Source organism: Hippocampus comes, unplaced genomic scaffold, assembly GCF_001891065.2.
Source record: "Hippocampus comes isolate QL1 unplaced genomic scaffold, H_comes_QL1_v1.1 scaffold293, whole genome shotgun sequence".
Classification (NCBI taxonomy): Eukaryota; Metazoa; Chordata; class Actinopteri; order Syngnathiformes; family Syngnathidae; genus Hippocampus; species Hippocampus comes.
The window spans coordinates 177229-196964 of record NW_017806272.1 but is presented as its reverse complement, the minus strand read 5'-3'; the positions used below and the strand labels follow the sequence as shown (position 1 = coordinate 196964).

At 43.1% G+C, this 19736-nt stretch overlaps 4 protein-coding genes and 1 long non-coding RNA gene across 6 annotated transcripts; 1 reads left to right on the top strand and 4 right to left on the bottom strand.

Moving 5' to 3' along the window:
- Positions 1–214: 214 nt before the first annotated feature.
- Positions 215–3082, bottom strand: rgs9bp (regulator of G protein signaling 9 binding protein). Of its 2 annotated transcripts, none has more exons than XM_019857469.1 (3): positions 2475–3082; positions 1324–1630; positions 215–1128 (listed from the first exon to the last, which is right to left on the bottom strand). In XM_019857469.1, exons 1-3 carry the CDS (start codon positions 2664–2666, stop codon positions 749–751), a joined length of 879 nt encoding a protein of 292 aa, XP_019713028.1. In that variant the 5' UTR covers positions 2667–3082; the 3' UTR covers positions 215–748. The 2 variants fall into 2 exon arrangements, with proteins under 2 accessions (XP_019713028.1, XP_019713029.1); XM_019857470.1 differs by having other exon boundaries at positions 2562–3082.
- Positions 3083–3812: 730 nt separating this feature from the next.
- LOC109507806 (kinesin-like protein KIF20A) lies at positions 3813–8398 on the bottom strand. Its single transcript, XM_019857468.1, has 18 exons — positions 8206–8398; positions 7993–8085; positions 7793–7912; positions 7289–7427; positions 7024–7208; positions 6842–6929; positions 6560–6715; positions 6367–6478; positions 6223–6285; positions 5941–6087; positions 5688–5853; positions 5419–5595; positions 5129–5268; positions 4888–5053; positions 4696–4804; positions 4525–4595; positions 4290–4409; positions 3813–4197 (listed from the first exon to the last, which is right to left on the bottom strand). Exons 1-18 carry the CDS (start codon positions 8257–8259, stop codon positions 3985–3987), a joined length of 2319 nt encoding a protein of 772 aa, XP_019713027.1. The 5' UTR covers positions 8260–8398; the 3' UTR covers positions 3813–3984.
- Positions 8399–9131: 733 nt separating this feature from the next.
- Positions 9132–10576, bottom strand: rps20 (ribosomal protein S20). The gene is made up of 4 exons (XM_019857531.1): positions 10445–10576; positions 9812–9911; positions 9503–9576; positions 9132–9362 (listed from the first exon to the last, which is right to left on the bottom strand). The coding sequence occupies exons 1-4, from the start codon at positions 10445–10447 to the stop codon at positions 9180–9182; spliced, it is 360 nt and encodes a 119-aa protein (XP_019713090.1). The 5' UTR covers positions 10448–10576; the 3' UTR covers positions 9132–9179.
- Positions 10577–11456: 880 nt separating this feature from the next.
- anks6 (ankyrin repeat and sterile alpha motif domain containing 6) lies at positions 11457–18876 on the top strand. The gene is made up of 18 exons (XM_019857528.1): positions 11457–12086; positions 12487–12705; positions 12979–13177; positions 13253–13403; positions 14062–14106; positions 14191–14395; positions 14536–14642; positions 14964–15115; positions 15397–15634; positions 15739–15788; positions 15987–16181; positions 16270–16432; positions 16676–16890; positions 17177–17366; positions 17440–17507; positions 17766–17882; positions 18045–18141; positions 18586–18876. Exons 1-18 carry the CDS (start codon positions 11755–11757, stop codon positions 18633–18635), a joined length of 2793 nt encoding a protein of 930 aa, XP_019713087.1. The 5' UTR covers positions 11457–11754; the 3' UTR covers positions 18636–18876.
- On the bottom strand, positions 14683–15541 carry LOC109507831 (uncharacterized). The gene is made up of 2 exons (XR_002166544.1): positions 15448–15541; positions 14683–15092 (listed from the first exon to the last, which is right to left on the bottom strand). It is a non-coding gene; the product is annotated as an uncharacterized LOC109507831 (long non-coding RNA).
- Positions 18877–19736: the final 860 nt, after the last annotated feature.

The window sequence follows — 19736 nt, the reverse complement described above, 5'->3', positions numbered from 1 at the left end:
TTTTAGTTTGAATAAACAAAATAAATACGACAAAAAACGTGTAAATCATCTATTTGACCTATTTTTTTCCAATGTCTCTAGCTGTCATGGAATGTGTGACTGAAACCAAGTCAGTCCTGTTTCTTGTATTTTCAGACATATAGTCCAACGTCTCAGCGTTGGCTAATTAATGTCTTATGTCATGAGAAAATCCACACCACAGGCTCCCCACAAAGATGTTTAATCTCCTTTATTCCTTAACACAATTTCATGCCTACCAGTTTGCCAAACAGGTACTTGATGCATATGCAGCTCTAAGTAGCCAGAGATAGGATGGGGAGGTAGATCATTTTCCAGGTTTAGAATGGTGCAGTAAGTCACATATTTTAAGCAAATTACTGTACTTGGGGGTAACACTACCGAGATTTTACCCATTTCTAAAAACGGACTGGTGAGAAAGGTGAATAATAATAATAATGTGACTATGCACATCCTCTGGCATGTTGAATCCCCAATGTGCTTTACACTGATGCCGTATTCATTCAGTGGATATACCTATACAAAAAAAAAAAAATCCATTATTTCGTATTGGGCTGATACTCTAAAGTTCCATTTACAGTGCATGGTCAGAGGTAGGTAGTAACAAGATATATATATATATATAGATTTTTTTTTTTTGGTAGAATTTTTGGCTACACTATCCACCTTTGTTATTGAGGTTCACGGGTCTTGACAAAAAAAATGTCAAATGTGTATATGTTATTTTTACTCATGAGAAGAAGAAAATACAGACGGATAAAGTGGTTGCCACCGAAATGATGACACACAACAATAAGAGTGCCACAATGAGACCGCGCTGGCCTGCAGGCCGGCGTCCGGCAAGCTGCTCGTCGTTCACAGAGAGCAGGGCCAGGGAGGCGCTGTCAGCGCTGCCAAGTGGTTCGGCATTCAGCGGCCCATTGGGCTCCACCATCCAGCGCAACACGTTCACCTTTGTTTCCATGTCCTCAATCATGTGGTCAATTTGGTTGATCTCCTGCTCCATGGTCTTGTGCTCTTGGCTCTCAAAGCCATCGATGAGATCGGAGTTCAGAGCCCGGTTCAGGTCTGGGAGACTGAGGGCTCGAGCAGCTACTTCACTGCTCCCTCCTGCGTGAGGACAAAAAGCGGACTAGTACACGGACCTTAAACTGGACACTGAATAAAGGCTCAAGCGGCTTTCTTTAGGCCTGCATCAAGATTCTAACCTGGGACATTTCGCTGTGAGGCAGACGAGTTCACCATGACCCAAATTAATTGCAAATTAACCTAAAATACACAGTGAATTTTTTATTTATTTTTTACCTTGCATGCCAGTTTGCACTAAACTAGGAGACTCAGCAAGAGTGAAGACTGCTCCCATGTTGTAAACTTTGCACATGTCAATGTGGAGGAGCTCCAGGCTGGACGATAAGGCCACCCAAAGGAGCTCCATCTCTTTGCGCTGCTCCACAGGGAGGCTCTTGTCACGAAGATGCAAGGTGAGATGTTGACAGATGGTCGTGGCCAACTCGCGGGCCCTCTCTCTGGTTTGCCTTAACTCATCTCGCAGCTGCAAGCCGTCAGTGCAGCCGCCGACACATGAAGCTAGATGTCGATAGCATGCCACCACCTGTACCAAGGCAATCAATGATAAAGAAATGGTTACATTCAGAAGGTAAACAATTAGAACCCAACACACATGCAGACGGCTAAAAAGTGCTAACACTCATTGGATCTAATGAGATGTTTTGTGAAAAATCCTGCATATTCACATATATTCAGTTTTTACTCTAAGATATTAAATTTAACACTCAGTGAAAAAGAGCGATTCCCACAATATTGACATCAATTTTGGTCAAAAGTGGAATGCGGTAAAGGATGAAACAGAAGTGCCACGCTGTATAAAAAATTAATATATGACATGCCTCTCTATAGCTTCTCTTACCAATGTAAAGTGACAATCTGGACTTTTTCCTTCATATATGAATGTTTAACCATTTTATTGGTTTGTTAAAACATACATTTGCGATACTATACTTTAAATCCTAAACATTTTTTTTTTTAAAAAAAAACCCAAAAAACATCATGATCTTAAAGTATTCCATTATCCATAGTGCAAAAACGTCACTGGTCAAAATGCGAGTGTAGGTGAACACATTAACACGCAACCGAGGCCCAAATGCATTGCAACCTACATATTTGAATGAGCACAAAGATGCAGCGAAGCAAGAAATCCTATTCATTGAGAGTGCTGTTTTAGCCACAGGGATGAACTCGCTTGTGTTGTTCTTATATTTGCCACTTAGACAAGAATCAGAGGAAATGTTCCGCAACTTTTGAAAGCCGCATTTCTTAGTTGGTGGTTATACATGATTTTGTATAAATATTGTGTTTGGTCCACCCACTAAGTGATCCAAAAGTAAAAAAAATAAAAAAAAAAGTGAATGAAATCTCACTAGGAGAATTAAGCTTACCTTATTTAAAGTATCCACCATAGCTTTGCCATCAACCGAAGCCGTATTTGTGCCATGTGTGCAATCATCTCCAACTTTGTTACTTACAAGTGGCATGAGGATCACTTGCCAAGAACAAGGCACAAAATTCTGTCCTGGCTGGCCGCCCTTCACTGTGCAGGATGCTCCTTTTCCCCTCACGAGACGTGTCATTCACAGGTTTAGAGTCCAGTCAGGCTTCAGGTCCAGGACAGCAGAAGCGATGCATCACCATATTCCAGCTCAATACTCTACACTCATGTCATCCGTCAACCTGCAAGGACGCTTTGGAGGCTGACAAAATATTAGAAAGTGATGAACGAAGAAAGAGGCTAACTTCAGCAAGTTGCTAATCCTGTGATTGACCCCTTTGCCCCGACGCAGGATAAAGCCAACAGCGGTAATCTCATTAACTGTCACTGAGAGCGAAGACAAGAGCAGCTGCCCGTCCTTACCACAACTGTCCTTTCACTAAGGGGAGGCTTCGCTCTTGCCTCAACTGGCTTCAGCTCTGACGCTCATCTCCAAGGCAATATGCTTCGACGTTTAACGCAGACTAAATTTTACATCTAACCTAACAGTATCCAGGGAGAAAATAACCTCAAAATCATTAGATCTGGAAGACATTTTCTGCCTTGTCACTGTTCGGCTCAAATTGGCCCCATTTTGATAGAAAAGAAAAAAAGCACGCATTGGCTTAGTTTCACCCTGAAATTGAGTGATTTTACATAATGCAACCCAAAATACACAAATATTTAAAAATCTCATTCTTTTTGAATGGATTTTACATTTACAAGTGGGGGTGGGGGAGGAAATTTGTAAGCTTCTAGCACTTACCCTAAAACAGCACAAGATTGCCATAACAATTATTAAACAGGTTAACTACTACAGCCAGTACACCAATAGACGTTTAACGCCTTATCAAACATTACTGCATTAAATACCTCACTATGTTCAATTAAGATTTTTTAACAAGATTTTTTGCACAGGATCTGGCTTTGTTGCAATTATGGAGAATATGGTTACACTTGGGAAACCTGAAAGTTTTACGCAGTTCCTTTCTTTTGTGGCTTACTTCCCCCTCGGGCCGCGCATAATGGACGCCCTCATTTGACCAGCTTGGTTTAAAGGAAGAAGCACCAAGCATAAACTACCCTGGCGTGATGTTTCTATTGCAGTCTATGAATGCGTGTCTAATAAGCTTTCGTGAATGATCAAATGGGTGAGGGGGGGGGAGAAAAGACTGAAACCTCTAAATAGCATTGAACTATTGCTACAAAGAGGAACTGTGATTTTACACCTCGAGCAAGAATCTCCGTGTTGTGATAAAATAGCAATCATTTTATTACATAAAGGCTATAGCAGAGATTAATACAAAAACAATGACCGGCACCAAATCCAACACCTGAAGCTTAAAAGTTGGGTTTGTTTTTTCATTTTGCAGAATTTTAAAATTCCCCTAAAATCCATCCTACTTAAGAGGACGTGCTGATCAGCGGCGTGGAGTTTCAGCAGCTTTCCTGAGTGTCCGGCTTCTGGTCTTATGAGGGGACGTTACCGCTTCCTTGATGTTTGCGAGAAAGCCTTTCTTGGTTTTGGCCGGCACGGGTGACTTTGGGGTGAGCTTGGCGAGCTCTGCCTTTAAGGAGGCAATTTCCTTGTCCTTTTCCAAGGACTGAGATACAATTCCCTGCATTGATTTCATCTTAATAGAGACATAAAAGCCACAGTCTGAGCATTTTGTTCTATTTATCATTGTGACACGTGCACTCCAAGTTCGGTGCCTCTTCATCTTACCTGTTCTTGGGTCTTCACCTGGAGGTCCTTGAGCTCAACCGATTTCTCCAGGAAGCCATCTCGAACCGTCTGAAGGGTTTTGCTAAGCTCGATCAGTCGTCTCTCCAAGGACAAGATCAACTAAGGGTGAAACGTTTGATGCAAAAGACTGAACCACAACTGTAACTCAAGGGTAACAGTGTTTCGCGGATGACAAAAAAGGCAAATGCTGTAAATCTCAAAACATTGACATTACCTGTTGCTTATCCTCACACATCTGTTCCATGGCACTTTTCTCCTTGTAGAGACGTTTTAAACGTTCCTCTCCTGCGGGGGTGAAACAAAAAAAGTTATTTTGAGGAGATTAAAGTGTCTTTGTTCATGTCTTCATTAAATACATGCAACGGCTGCAAAAAAGGTGACAAACCTGCAGCTTCAAAATCTGTCGATGGTTGACACTGACATGAGGCGTCCACAGTCGCAACCGTACACACTCTGGTCTGGGATGCCAACTGCGAAAGCTGTCGCTCGAGGGCCTGCAGACAAGTTACAATCCGATTTGATTGATTCGTTTCATCCGCAATATAAATGGCCGTGTCTCGCGATCCGGAATCGCGACCTCAACTTTCTCCTGCTCTGCCGTGAACTCGTCAAGAGGCACAAAATCATCTTCGAGGTTGCTCATGGCACTCTTGTAAGCGTGCTCTTTGATAGCGTCCTTATACATCTCGAAAGTGTTCTCCATCTTTTCTTGGTAGCTCTCCTTCAGCTCTTCAATCTGTTGGCTAAACGTTCAAAGACACGCGCTCGCACCGCCGCCTTTGCGAAATGATCCAACCGTCCCAGCAACGCTTCGAAACCTGCGGAGTTCCTCGCTCTCCATGATCTGCTGTAACATGGCGTCGCCCATTTCCTTGCGGATCTCCATCTCCTGCTCCAGGTTTCGTCTTCGCTCGGCCAGCAGTTTTGTTCGGAGGCTTTCAATCGTGTCCAATAGCTCCTGGGCAAAGTTTTCAGGCAAATTCAGAATAGTCATGCTGACAGAGAACCATAATTGATACCAGATGCTAAATCTGACCATTAAAAAAAAAAACAAAAAAAAAAACCACCCCTCAAGACCCATTTAGACGTGAATGTAAAATTGAGTTACGTTCTGTGTCAGTAAGGACATGTCTGCATCGTCTTCCTCATTCAGCAGCTCATCTTCGGACAGAAAACTTTCCAGGGCCTGCCTGTCAATCACCCCATTCCTCACCAGAGATTTGCCATTGGGACCCACCAGACACATGGACAGAGATTCCAGGGACTTGTCCGGGATCACCTGCACCTGAAGATGACATACGATAACCCCTCAATTTGTATTCATTTGATAAAAGTGGATCACAGCACTACCGCCAAGGCGGCCATTTCCAGGCTTACCTGTTTGGCTACAGCAGAGAACTTCATGACATGGAGCGTCTCATCATATGTCGAAGCACACTGACTAGTGTTGACGATCATTGAAGCTCTTCCTTTGCCGCAGAAAACAGCCTGGAAGAGCTTGGTCAGCTTGCTCTCACGAAAAGGGATGCAAGCGCTCTTCATTCTGATTGGACGAAAGAGCGGTTGAACTGCACGAGTAACCGCCACGGGCTGCAAAGACAACGGTCATCGTGACAACAGCGGATTGTACTTTTCGGTCTGATTGTTGCGCAGGGCGTTGATGCACTTCCCCAGGATGAGGAGTGAGTTGTTAATGTTTCCTGCTTCTTTTAGCCTCTCGCCAAAGGTTTTGGTTTTGTTGCATCTTTCGGAGCCAGCCAAGTCGCACAGAGAAAACCTGAGGACCGCAAATTTTGTTTTGTTATGGCCGATCGCTGCTACTGGCTGTGATGACAATTTCATTTAGGATCAAGTTGGTTTTTTTTTGCGGAGCTGGAAAAGATCTATAGTAGTATAATTCATTGAAACTTACTCTGACATCCTTTGAGCTTTGTTTCCATCCATCTTCAGCAGTTTCATGGTAAATATGCTGTGGCTGTGGGGAAAGTTAGTCACTTTTTTAATAACATGAAATGATTAAAAATGTGAAGGAGTGATCAGAAGAGTGGATGTTTACCTTCTGCTGGAGGACTGGTTCATCTTGGTGGCTACAGCACTTCGGTTTTTGTTGCCAAATTGCAGCAGTTTGCCGGCTTCGGACAAACTCTGGATGTTGATCCATCGAAGATCTGAACATGAAAATGGTTAGGAAACAACAAAAACAAAGATTGCTTCTTTGGGTGTGCTGAGGTTGGAGGTCATCCTCGCACCTTTAACGTAAGCGTTGCCAGCGCCGTCATCACAAACACGAAGAGCGGCACGTTTCTTGGATTTGGAGCAAAAAGACGGTTGAATGAGATCGTAGACGTACTCGTTGTAGATTTCAAAGAATGCCACCCATAAAGCAAACTGACTGCTCCCTCCTTCTGTCAGAGGATCAAATTGAAGGTCAAATAGTGGCAATTATGGTCATAAAAAGTCAGTCTTTTTAAATCTATTAGATCTCATGGATTGAAACATTAGGTACAGCCTATTATATTCCTGAGGGTTACCTGATTGACAGTCAAATGACTGGGAAGTTGAAGCAATAGAACAGGGCAAGGGATCTGATCCGCTGCTGGGTCTCAAGGGCTCACATTCCTTCAGGCAGAAACGGAAAAGAAAAAAAAAAATACAATCTCCCAATATGTAGCCATTCTGTCTCACTATCTTAACTGCATGGTAATCATCTCACCTCTCCGAATGATGCAAAAATGGCAGCTTTTGCACTTTTCTCTTGTTTGACTTGCTCAGCATCCAGATATCGTGTATCATTCCTGAGGTAGGGCTTCACGTCCATGCCCTCATACTGGCGCCCTGTGATGTACTCAAAGGTGGCATCCAACACTCGAGGCAATATTCCTGGTTCTTTTGAAGTTCCTGATTGAATTAGACAATTTAATGGCACTCATGAAAAAAATAATGGCCTCATTAAAGTCCTCAACAATTTGCATTTTGACCTTGGATTGTAAAGGTTTTCCCAGCATTGGTGACGCCATAGCTGAAGATCAGCGAATTCTCCCCATCCAAGAAATCAGACATTTGGCTTTTGACTGTGTGGTCATAAAGCTCAGCCTGAGTTGTCTCTGCTCCGAAAATCTAAAAAAAATGCAAGTATAGAGCAATTATAAAACAAGAGCTGCCCCCATTGAACAAATCAAAGAGTGCAAATAAAATATTTTCATGTACATTTTCCCTATTATAGTTAGTTTTTTTTAAACTAGAAACGCCGTTTTTTTGTTGTTTTTTTTTAAAGCGTGTTCGTTTTGCTTTTATTTCGTTTACGAAAAGGTTTTTTCCAATTGTACTTTTAAGTTATATTTTCATTTACTTGAGCTGCACAAACTTGAACGGCTCCACCGGTACAGACATTTGCAATCTTGCAAAGTGAGAGTTAAGGAATTATTAGGGTCACAGCAGTGAGAGCAGGGTGTGGAGGGGAAAAAAAATTAAAAGTTGCTGACCCTTGAAAATGAGAATTTGTGTACAGACGTGGCGATACCCTTCTCGCTGCATTTCAGGGTGGCAGAACCTTTTGGAGCCTGCAGCGTCACCATCTGGTCGTTTTCTATTACTATACAATCCTAATTAAAATAAATAAATCAGTCATGTGTAAAATGAACAGCGATTTATGAATGGTCAGGCGAATGCAAGTCTACAGTACCTGATCCTCATTGTCAGAGATCTCCTCCTTTGAGAAAGGTCTTACTCGAAGGTAGACTTTCATAGTCTGCTGATCCCCTCCTGCTGTCTCCTCCTGCAAAAAAAAAAAGAAAGAATGCAATTCGGAGCAGAAATGGGCTTGACAAGTCTGGCGTGAGAAAGACATATAGGACGCTGTTTGACGACAAAAATCGGAAGGAATTGTATGTTGAACCTCTGGGGGCGAAATAAAAGCCAAATCCATGTCACCAGACTGCATGGTTGCCATCCTTGCTGAAAAGGCGCACAAAATCCTTCCTTAAAATTTTAGATCCGAGCAAAGCGCGTTCAACAGAGCTTCTATGGTAGCTTGCCAGGCAATTAGGTTTAACTCAGAGCTGGTGTGAAGTGAAAGAACAGCCAATTAGTTTGGAGCGTTGCGCTTTGATGACGTTGCGGATTCAGCAGAGAGATGCACAAAATATGATGTGGTCCTTTCTGGTTGAAATCTGATATATTGACCAGTAGTTCCCCAACTTTTTAAATCAAGCACCACCATTAAAAATAATACAATAAAACATACCTGTCCAAAGACAGGACTGAGCCACTCCATCACAAACAGTGATATAGTTAAAAAAAAAAAAGTTACATAAGGTTTCAATTCATTAACATTTGGACCAGTGTTGAAAGTTTTGGTTCACCTATAAAGGCTCTAGTGCTTTTTAGGTTTGTGAAATTTCACCCCAGATCCAAACAATAATCCTATGCTATATCAGAAATTAAAAAAAAACAAACAGTTGTACTACATTTTTAAAAATACTGTTTGGACAATATATATAGCCATTGCTCTTACACCCAGAATGTGTTGCTTAAAAAGATCTTAAATGTGTAAATACTTATAAACATAAATATATATAAACACACCTATGGGTGTAAATAAGGCATTTCTTTATCACAGATTTCACATTATTTCAATGCTGGCCTGGAATGTAACCCATAACAGAGGAGGAGTGGATGTTATTGTGCACACAAGTTGGATAGCATAGTGTGATTCATGTTTTTTTTCTTAACATTCTCATTGAGACTGAAACCGGTTCATGAAAAATATTACAGCCTATCATGATGACCAACCCCCACCCCGACACACAAGCAGACAAAAAATAAAAGGCAGAGCAGTTTTCTTCTTGTCTTTATTGCATCAGTGAAAATTTATGCATCAGCAATGGTAACTTCAACCTCAACACCAGGCTCGATGCTGATGGAGGTGATCTGCTTGACAATTTCAGATGGGCTGTGCAGATCAATCAGGCGTTTGTGGATCCGCATCTGGAAGCGATCCCAAGTTTTGGAGCCTTCGCCACAGGGGGTCTTCCTGGTGGTGATACGCAGGGTCTGGCGAGGACAGGATGAGAAATGTCAAAACCAACAATCAAGAAAGTTTTTCAGGTGTCCCCAATGTCAGAGCTAGTAATTGTACAGTGAGATATGACATTAAATACATATTCTGCATAAAAATTGCAACAGGGTGGTACCTTGGTTGGCATGCGGACCGGTCCCTTCACCTTCAGGTTCTTCTCCTTTGCACCACGGATCAAGTCAGCACAGACTGAAGAGGACAAAACAACTGTCACAATCACTTTTTCAACAGCTTTTAGACAGGATACTTAAAAGGTATAATAGCTCAGAATAGCGTATTTCAGACATCAGGGGTATCAGAAAGATTAGTATCCTCATAGCAAATGAGCAACACAATATCAATCTCTGCTAATATACAATGGCATACAAATTTTGTTGTGCATTGTATAATGACAGAGAATGCTTATTCAGGCTTGTTTGATTACCTTTTTCCAGAGATTTGACATTGCGGCTGGTGAGGGTGATGCGGATGCGGTGAATAGCCACCTCCGTCTCAACAGGTGCCTTCCCAGAGTCCTTGAAAGCCTGCATACAAGTAGACAAGTAGTTGCATAACTTCATACACCTCATGCAATTCCATCTGGAATTCAAAATCATGATTATTTGAGTTCACAAATGTATTAGGTAATTACAGTGTGGCCTGTCGGAACTCAATTCAGTGAAACCCCACATAGTTGCATTTGTCGAGTTTTCTAGTGAGCCTTGCCGCCACTACTTAAAAACTGACCTATTCCGCAAATTACGATTGGACGCTGATCTAATTTGGTAGCTACAAATCCATACGCTTCGCTGTTTTTACTGCTAAATCGACACAAGAAAAGTTGTTGGGTGAGACTTTGAATGTATTGAATTCAGGTTGCTCATTTGTAGTCGTAAAGCCAAATATGTTTGCAGCCCTTTTGTTAATAGACTGCGTGTGGCGGGTGCAGACGCTACGAGAGTTAGCCGTGGTATGCTAATGTCCATATCAAGAAAAATAAAGAATGCCTTAGAATCACGATCAAATGGTCACGCGAACTTCATGACGCAGTACCACAATTTCCAAGCGCTAAACATACCATTGTGATTATTCCTGACCGACTTATTCGGAAGAAAAATCAAGCGAACAGCGGTGAGCCAGGAAAAGTTCCCACAACGTGGTTAGCTTTTCGAGAAAGAGGGCTGGCTGATGACAGTTTCCTGAATATGTACCGTTCATCCGGGTTCTTCTCACTTCTTCTTTGTGGTTTTACAAGTCGTGATACCGACACCAAGTGGCAGAGCACGGAGGTGTATGTTAAATGTTATTTTGAATAAACATTTAGTTCTTAGCTGGGTCTTTGTTCTCAGTAATAGTGATGTTTTTCCACCACTAGTGCCACATTTGACCAACTAGTTCGACCTTGAGCTGGATGTCAAGAATATTGAATGCATGGATGAAGTAACGCTCAGAACGGTTTTCCATACAATGCTGAAAATAAAACAATGTTCAAAAGATAATTTTGTTATCTTGACAATTGTCAAGTCTCTGTGGATGCAACTGTTTGCAAAATGTGTATGGTTGATGTCTGACATTGCTGTTTACCATATTGGTATGTAGCAATACAAATTATTAATTAATTCACGTTCGTAACGAGTTTGATTTATAAACATCCATGCATGCATGTTTTTTTGGAATTTAGGAGGAAAGCGGCGCACCCGGAGAAAACCCACGCAAGCAGGGGGAGAACATGCAAACACCACACTGGAAGGCTGGACCCGAAATCGAACCCTGAACCTAGGCAAAAAACAAAAAACAAAAAAACAAACAAACATGCGGCGGGTTAATGAAATATTCTAAATTGTCCCTAGGTGTGAATGTGAGCGCGGATGGTTCTTCGCCTATGTGTGACCTGCGATTGGCTGGCAACTAGTTCAGGGTGTACCCCGCTTACTGCCTGAAGACAACTGATATAGGCTCCAGCACGCCCCGCGACCCTTGTGAGGATAAGCAAATCAGAAAATGGATGGATGGATGATAAAACAGCAACAAAAAGATCAATTGCAAGTTTCAAAGGTCTGTTTTGTTTTGAAATGAAACCGGAAATAATCTTCGAGTAAATGATGCGAGCCAGACAATTCTTGACCAAGTAAGTAACGGGCAACAGGGCAGTGTTAACCGGTGGTAAACCAAAGTCACCAGTTTTCTACAAAACGAGAGCTTGTGGGTATTTTTATGACCGAATAATACGAAGAGAAATTTCTGAAGTTTGTTGCTGTCCCGCTTCGACACAAGACTGCGCATCATGCGGTCCAAACGCAGGCCGAGTGAGAGAGGAAAAAATTGAAATTCTTCTTGCTGATAATCTAAAAGTTGAATGAGGGCGGGTTAACACTAACGAAGGCGGACATGAACTTCGGCGTCCCCGCGAACTCGCTGCTTCTTCTACGTGCCTGCGATGAGGGGGACTACGAAACGGCTCGGGGGATCCTGGAGCCCGGAGCCTCGAAAGACTCTGGGAGGCAGAGCAGACTGCGCTCGGACGCGGGCTCGGAGTGCAACACGGCAGACTTGTTGTTGTCTCTTGTACCGGTGGACTGCACGGACGAGGAGGGAAACACCGGCCTGCAGTTTGCCTCGGCCAGCGGTCATGAAAACTTGGTCCGTTTTTTGCTTCGAAAGGGAGCCTCAGTGGACAGCCGTAACAATTATGGCTGGACGCCCCTCATGCAGGCTGCCAGGTGGGCTGACACATCCAACATCTGAATCAAGAATTCCAGTTACTGCAAAATGATTCATATACACTAGGGATGGGCGACTACCGATACATAGGCTTCGGTATCAAGCCTATTCTAACCTTATTTTAAGGTATCGGGTACTCCTGGAGACTTCCGATACCATTCACTGATACATAAGCGAAAAAAAACTGAAATGAACATTTTTCTCAAAAGTAATACATGTTTTGGTACACAGTATTAGTACTCAATGAGTTAACACTCATACTGGTATCAGTATGAAAAAAATAGTCATCTAACATCCCCCAATATATAGTAATCTATCATTTGCACAGGCAAGGTTTAGATCTACAATTGTTTTACACTATAACAGTAATCTATCCTCTGTGTCTCTTTGCATCCTTAGATTTGGTCACCTGACCGTCGCCCATATCCTACTGGAGAATGGGGCAGACATGAATGGACGGAACAGGCTGGGTGCAAGTGTCCTGACTATGGCCGCGCGTGGGGGACACACGCATGTCGTGAAGCTTCTCCTGGAGAGCGACGCCTTCGTCGACGACTTTGATCATCTGGCAGCGGCTGCAGAGGCAGTCTCCAATGGAAATAACAACAACAGCTGCAGGTTTGGCCACTCTGTCGTCTCTCACGGTCAAATGGATGTGCACTAGTCACAAAATTATTATTATTAATATTTCTTTCACTTTCATGTTGATTAACAAGTGTATGAAAAACTTGAAAAACAAATATTTTATTGTACATTTCGAACAGTTATGTAGAGTGTGATTAATTGGTGATTGAGTTATTTGAAGAAACCTTGTAGCTAACAGTAATTTGCGCAAAATGTGCAGAAATATGTCGTGGAACGTTTCATGTTGTGCATGCATTCCCTGCGCAGCGCGGTCGGTTTCGGAGCCGGCGAAGGCTGCGCAGGAGGTGGCGTGCGCGATTTCATGGATGTTACAGCACTGATGGTGGCGTCTCAGCACGGCCACGAAGCCACAGTGCGTCTGCTGCTGGAGTGGGGCGCAGACGTCAGTTTTGCACAGAAGACCACCGGCTGGGGTCCCCTGATGGTGGCTGTGTTGAGTGGGAAGGTCGGGCCTTTCGTGCACTTTTAGTGCGCTCGAGTTTTAAGAAACGATGACAAATCGAGTCGTGTTCTCCGCAAGGTGTCTGTGGCCCAGCAGCTGGTGGAGCGCGGCGCTGATCCGGACCAGGTTAATGTGTTGACCAAGACGGCATTTGAACTCGCCATGCAGCTAAAACAGAGAGAGATCAAGGCTTACCTGGATTCCATCACTACTGTACGACCACAGACTGGTATGACTTCTTTTTCTGGACCTTTCTTTTTCCAAGCATCATGCCGTGCTGGTAGTTTTAAGTTAGCTTCTAAAAATATTTTTTGTTTTTCGATATCATACTGTTGTATTCTTTGCAGATACTCCAAAATTGCACCATTCATTTCCATTAACTACATTTTGTAGAGTGGGGTTGTCATGTTAAAAAAAACCCCACTACAGTATATTTAAAATATATATCTACATTTTTTTCACATGGTCCTTTATAGCCCCCATGACGGCTTAGGGGAAGAGAGTTGTGCAACGAACGGCATACGTCACATAAACACAAAGCATTGTACTGCAGGAGCGCTGTCATTGTTCCCTTCTTTTTGCGTGTTGCCGAGATCGGCCTTTACGGCAGTTAACGCTTACGTGAAAGCGAAAGCAAAGGTGGGAAACGCTTCCCCAGTACGTTCAACCGCTTTGGTGCTTCTCTGCATCAGTGGTTTAGTATTTCACCAGGGGAATGTATGCCGTTGGTGATTCATAACACCCAAGGTTTGGAAGGGAACTGGAAAGTCTTGAAAATGTTTGTTTTCATGGTTTCAAAATACCCCAGTTTTGGAAAGTATTTTTTCAAGTGCTGCACATGTGCACATACAAGGCATCTCACCTTAGTCTTGATTGTTTCTTCCCAGATGATGAAAGACGAAGGCCAGACGTGTTCAGCGCCCTCAAACTGGGTATGTTGAAGTGATTACCTTTCTAAATATACGTTTACGGATTGTTTAGAAGTTGTTTTTTTTTCCCCCTGTGTCTATGCTCAGGAAATTCCCAGCTAGTCAAAGAAATTTTGGAAGAAGATCCCACTCAGGTGAATTCCTCCAATCAGGAGGGAGCGTCGCCACTGATGATGGCGGCAGTGAGCGGCCAGTTAGAAGTTGTGCACCTCATGGTGGACAAGAAGGCCGACGTCAACAAACAAGATGGAGTCCACGGGTGGACGGCCTTGATGCAGGCCACGTATCACGGGTGAGCAGGAGCCACTCCAAATTTCACAATATGAGTGAGGATGATGTCTGTCTATGGTTAATTATAAAATCACAATGGAAAACTTTTTTTTTTTGATGATGTCGGATTATGTTTTTTTTTCTCCCACATTCCACATTCAGAAATAAAGATGTTGTCAAATACCTTTTGACTCAAGGGGCTGATGTCAACCTTCGAGCAAAGAATGGATACACAGCTTTTGATTTGGTCATGCTGCTGAATGATCCAGGTATCCACGGCTATGGATTAAGTAATGCAATTAACATTGATTTTTTTTTTTGACTGAAAGCAACAACATGATTTTATTGTTGTGTATGCAATCATACAGAATAGGTCATCTTCAGACTGCTTCAGGCTGTCTTTCAGTGTGAATTTACAATAGTCGTACTTACTCTACAGCAGTATACTTAATATGAAATGTTATTACTATGTCTTTGTATTTTATTTTTTCAGGAAATTACTGTTCCCCACCCACACACACACATTTTTGAGTTTGTGCTTGAATTACAGATTACCGTTCATTGTTTTTATCTTGGGTTTGTTTTGTCAGACACCGAGCTGGTGCGTCTGTTAGCATCGGTGTGTATGCAAGTGGATAAGGAGAGGTCCAAACACCGTGGCAGGAATTCCGTCGGTCATTCCAAAGGCAGGCTTGCCCTCAACAATGCTCCTGTGCCACCTGATGACAAAGGAGGCCTCAAGGTGAGGTTTTTTTAAAATATATATATATTTTTTGGTCATTGCCATTTAGTTGCTCTCATATGCCATTAAATCAATTATAAATACTCCCTATGATGGCAGTACAGTGGTGCCTTGCCATCCAAAACATTTTGTGGTGATTTTTTTCGGGGGGGGGGGGGGGATTAATGGCATTTATAATAAAAAGATCTTTGAATTTGCAAATTCGAAACCGCAAAGATGAATGAGTTAAATAATGAACACACCCCACAAATGGACATGCTGGGCTGCAACACCATCTCCAGTCCTGGTGGAATAGGATGTCAAATCGGTTCCGGCGGCTGAAGCTGACTCACACCCTGAGGCACGGCCTTTTGTCCAATCGACTGGCTCCATTCCCTGACGACGCGGAGACGTCTTTGGACGCCACGATGAAAGCTGATGCAAAACCTGCTGGTTCCGTCAACGCTGTTGTGGCCCCCACTGGTGCCCAGGGAGGAAGTGACATCGGCGCCGTCTGGGCAGTCAAAAGCAAAGACACAGGTAAGCCACAGAAATGTAGGAGTGAGAGTCGAGAGGCCAGAGTCACCAAAAAGCATCCGTAAAATGATATTCTCATGTAAATGTGGTGTCGCTTTCCTCCTCAGGTCTCTGCAGGGCGTCGTCAGAAAAGGAGGACATGCTAATTACCACAATGGTAGGAATATTTTCTTTCAGGAAATCATACTGAGGGTTTATAGTACATGAAGGTGCTCGATATGAAAAATGGCATGAGAATTAGAAGAATGTGCCGAATTCAATTTGGTTGCAGTGAGCGCGTTAATAATTTCATCATATTTGGGATAAGAGGTCTGCATTTTTTCAGTGCTCCCGACATTGTGCTTTTCGCATTCAGCTTCGGAGTGGCGCTCCCCTGGCCCGGCTACCTAATGACAAGCTGAAGGCAGTGATCCCGCCCTTCCTGCCCCCATCCAACTTCGAATCATGGAACTCGGACCGCTCGCACCTCCTCAGGGAGGGAAAAGGCGAAGCATCCCGGCTTCCTATGCCTCCACAGAGAAAGTTGAACAGCAGCGGCAACTCTGATATTGTGAGTGTTATTATGCGAGAAAGATAAGGAGTTTTTATCTGCTCAAATCCTTTATTGCTTGTTTTTTTTCCCCTCTCTATTGATCTAGACATCAATCAGTAGAGTGGTGAGCAGGTCCATGAAGTTTCCCGGCATTCCCAAAGGGCCCTCGTCCTCATCTCCTTCCAATTCTGGCCACTACCACTCGCCTCACTCCTCTGGGGGTTCCAATGGCGTGGCAGGGCTCAATCGGGACACGCACAACCGCTCAGGTTCACATGGTCACAGAAACGCATCGCTACGGAAAGCTGTTTGTGTATTCGACATCCTTGATATCCAAATTACGGTCCACGGAGTATTAAATTAGTCGTGCGACTACTTTGCTGAATTGTCTTACTCGTGAGGACAAACGGCGTACTGATACACCTCAAGCTGGAAATTAAGGACATTGACATATCCACGCAACTCATATTTTGTATCTTTCACAATGGAGTATTCACATTTTTTTCCACTAGGGGGCAGTGCAGACGGTGTTCTCGCCCAGATAGCGGCCCAGCGGAAGAAGGCTGCCGGCTTGATTGATGTGAAGACTCAACCTCCTGAGAAACGGCACAGTCAAACTCTAAGTCCAACTCCTTCCGCCACCGCCGGCATGCCAGCACCTGATCCCAGCCTCCCTGACACCTCCTCACACCCCAATCTGCTGACCTCTGACATCTCCTCAAGAAGGGTCAGAATCCCGTTTTATTTGTGTAGCGAGTTGGTTAAAGTGTAAACAAAGCCTTCGATATCATTGGACCCAGACAGAACGAGTTAGTATATCAGACCGACGTGAGGACTGATCAGTCGTATAGATTTGTGAAATAGAAGACCCCAAATGCAACGTTGCCATTATTTTAGTTCAGGTCAGTGGTAGTCACTCACGTTTTGCTACTCAGTCGTACACTGCCTTTTGTTTTCTAATTCGGGGTAGATGCACCCATTATAACTAACAAAACATTCTTCATTCCTTTCAGAAGATGGATTTGAAGAGGAGGCCTCAGTCTGGAAATTCATCCACCTCTAAGAGCACATCGCCCACTCTGACCCCGTCTCCTTCGCCCACCCCTAAGCCTCCTGGTGGGCAAGATTCTTTGTCCTCGGCTTCTTCCCATCCTCGCTCGAAGAGCAGCGGCGGCTCCAGCAGCGGAACCATTACGGATGAAGGTAATGAAACATCGTCGACATGACGTGAAAGCATGAAATAAACGTCTACTTTGTTATCGTTTGGATTTTTCAGATGAGCTATCAAGTATCTTAAAGAAACTGTCCTTGGAAAAATATCAGCCCATTTTTGAGGAACAGGAGGTACTTATTCCTTTCTTCTACACTTACTTAAAATGTTTGCCCAATGCAAAGATTTTAGTCTTAACCCTTGCATACTGTTCATTTACCACGCACACAATCGTTTTGCTTATTTTGACCAAAGCAGAACGTAAGGGTTAAGTTGTAATGACAAAAACATGCTTGGCGACGTTAAATTGCTGTGCGTAAAAAGGCCATAGTTGCAGATACGCTTATCCGACCGGCCGGGAATTTTTTCCGTTTTTCCTTGTCATTCATTAGGTGGATATGGAAGCTTTTTTGACACTAACTGATGGAGACCTGAGAGAACTTGGCATCAAAACGGATGGACCGAGACAACAGATCTTGGCGGCCATATCAGAGCTTAACGCTGGGAAGGTACACAAATGAGTTCAACGGAAAATCGTTTGCCGTTCAATCTCCTCTCACACCAAATTATAAGAAAAACGTTTTCACACGTGATGGATCATTGCAGTTGGACAAAAGATGTCATCATCCTTTCCTGAGAGTGCGTAAATCAAACTTGTGTGCCTCGTTCAGGGCAGAGAAAGGCAAATCCTGCAAGAAACCATTCACAACTTCCAATCATCCTTTGGCAGCAGTGCCAGTAACCCGAGACCGCCTGGAGAGCCGCGCTGTGAGTGTTTCCTCCCTGAAAGATTTCGTCATTTGAGGGAATGTTCATCTTTCTTGTCTTGCTCAATAGTGATGAATTGACAAATGGATTGCGGGGATTCAGACCTCGTGAAGAAGCCTTTGAGCCACGACCACCATGTCATTATTGTTTTTAATTTTAATATTGTATATTTTTGGCCAAGAAGTGGTTTCAATCCAAATATTTCATTATGACATTACTACAGTGAACCTTGCCGAATTTCAGTAGAATTCGCATCACCATAGTTACATTTTTTTTTTTTTTACATATCCTTGGTAACAGAGAAACTCACCTATTTGCAGTTTTTTTTCTCTCATAAAAGCAATAACGTTCGAGCAATGAATGAATTTACATGATAGTAGGAACAAGGAAATGAATCGGCTATGACCCGGTAATGACTGTTTTAACCCCATTTTTCCACTTCAGCTCCAGCTAACTGGATGAGGCACCAGGTTCGTTCCTCCAGTAAGAGGTAACTCTGAAATGGACTGTAAACCACTGAAATTAATCCTCAAATCCCGTTGACCCCTACGTCTATGGACACTCAAGCGGCGAAGGTGTGGCACAGTTACTACAGAATGTAAAAACAAGTCCCGGTACAAATATACTGACTGAGAAAATGTGATAGACACAGCAGGTTCTAAGTTTGTCAGGAAGTTTTCAATGGCAAAACCGTGACAAAAAAAAAAAGTGCAATTGTGAGGACAATAAAGGGAGGAGGAGAAAAAGATATACCGGTACTGGGATGCTTGTATGAGTATTTTCTGTCATGATGGAGTTCTTTGGTAACAGACAGTTCAGTTGTGAATTAAATAAACATGAAGGTGCTTTCATATTTTTATTATTTTTTTTTGTGTATTTTAGAGCTAGAGTCTAAATATAAGTAACATTTTCCAGGGGGCCTCTCATTCAAACTTTCTCCGAAACTGAATGTACTTGGAATATATTAAAAAACTGTCTTTTGAAATTCATTTTGCCCCTGGCTATGCAACACTCACAACATTTTTGGGGTCACATGAGCCTGATCTTGGGCAGTGGCTTTCCTGCATTGTGTGTGTGAGTATCCCAGAAGACTTGTGACTTGTTTCCCGCCACGCTGTCAACACTTGTACGCATCCATGAAAGTTGGTTATTAGCAGCTGTGTCCAACACCCACTGAGCACATTTGTCTCAGGCCAGCATATTGTTAGCATAAACAGTTGCTGGCTCATTTCACCTCACCTCATTTCACTGTCAACATCCCTCCTTAGAACAGAGAGTCAAGTTGCCGCCAGGGATTGCTTAAGGCATCTTTGCAGTATTTGCTGTTTCTCTGTTTCCACTCATGTTGAAACATTGTAGCACCTGCACAAAGGAATCACATTTTGAGATATTTTCATTTCCGTGTCTTCATTTCAGAGGGAAGGAAGTACATTTAAGGGTAATTTTATTGCTGTTGAATTTGCTCTGACCAGTGTGTGAGCTATCTTTGTCCATTGTCCCCTGTGCACTCACACGCAGTTGCATGCAAAGGTGGATCCAAGTAGCGTCGGCAGGGCGTCGTCTGCTCGAGATGGCATCTTGGATGGCAGTGCCAG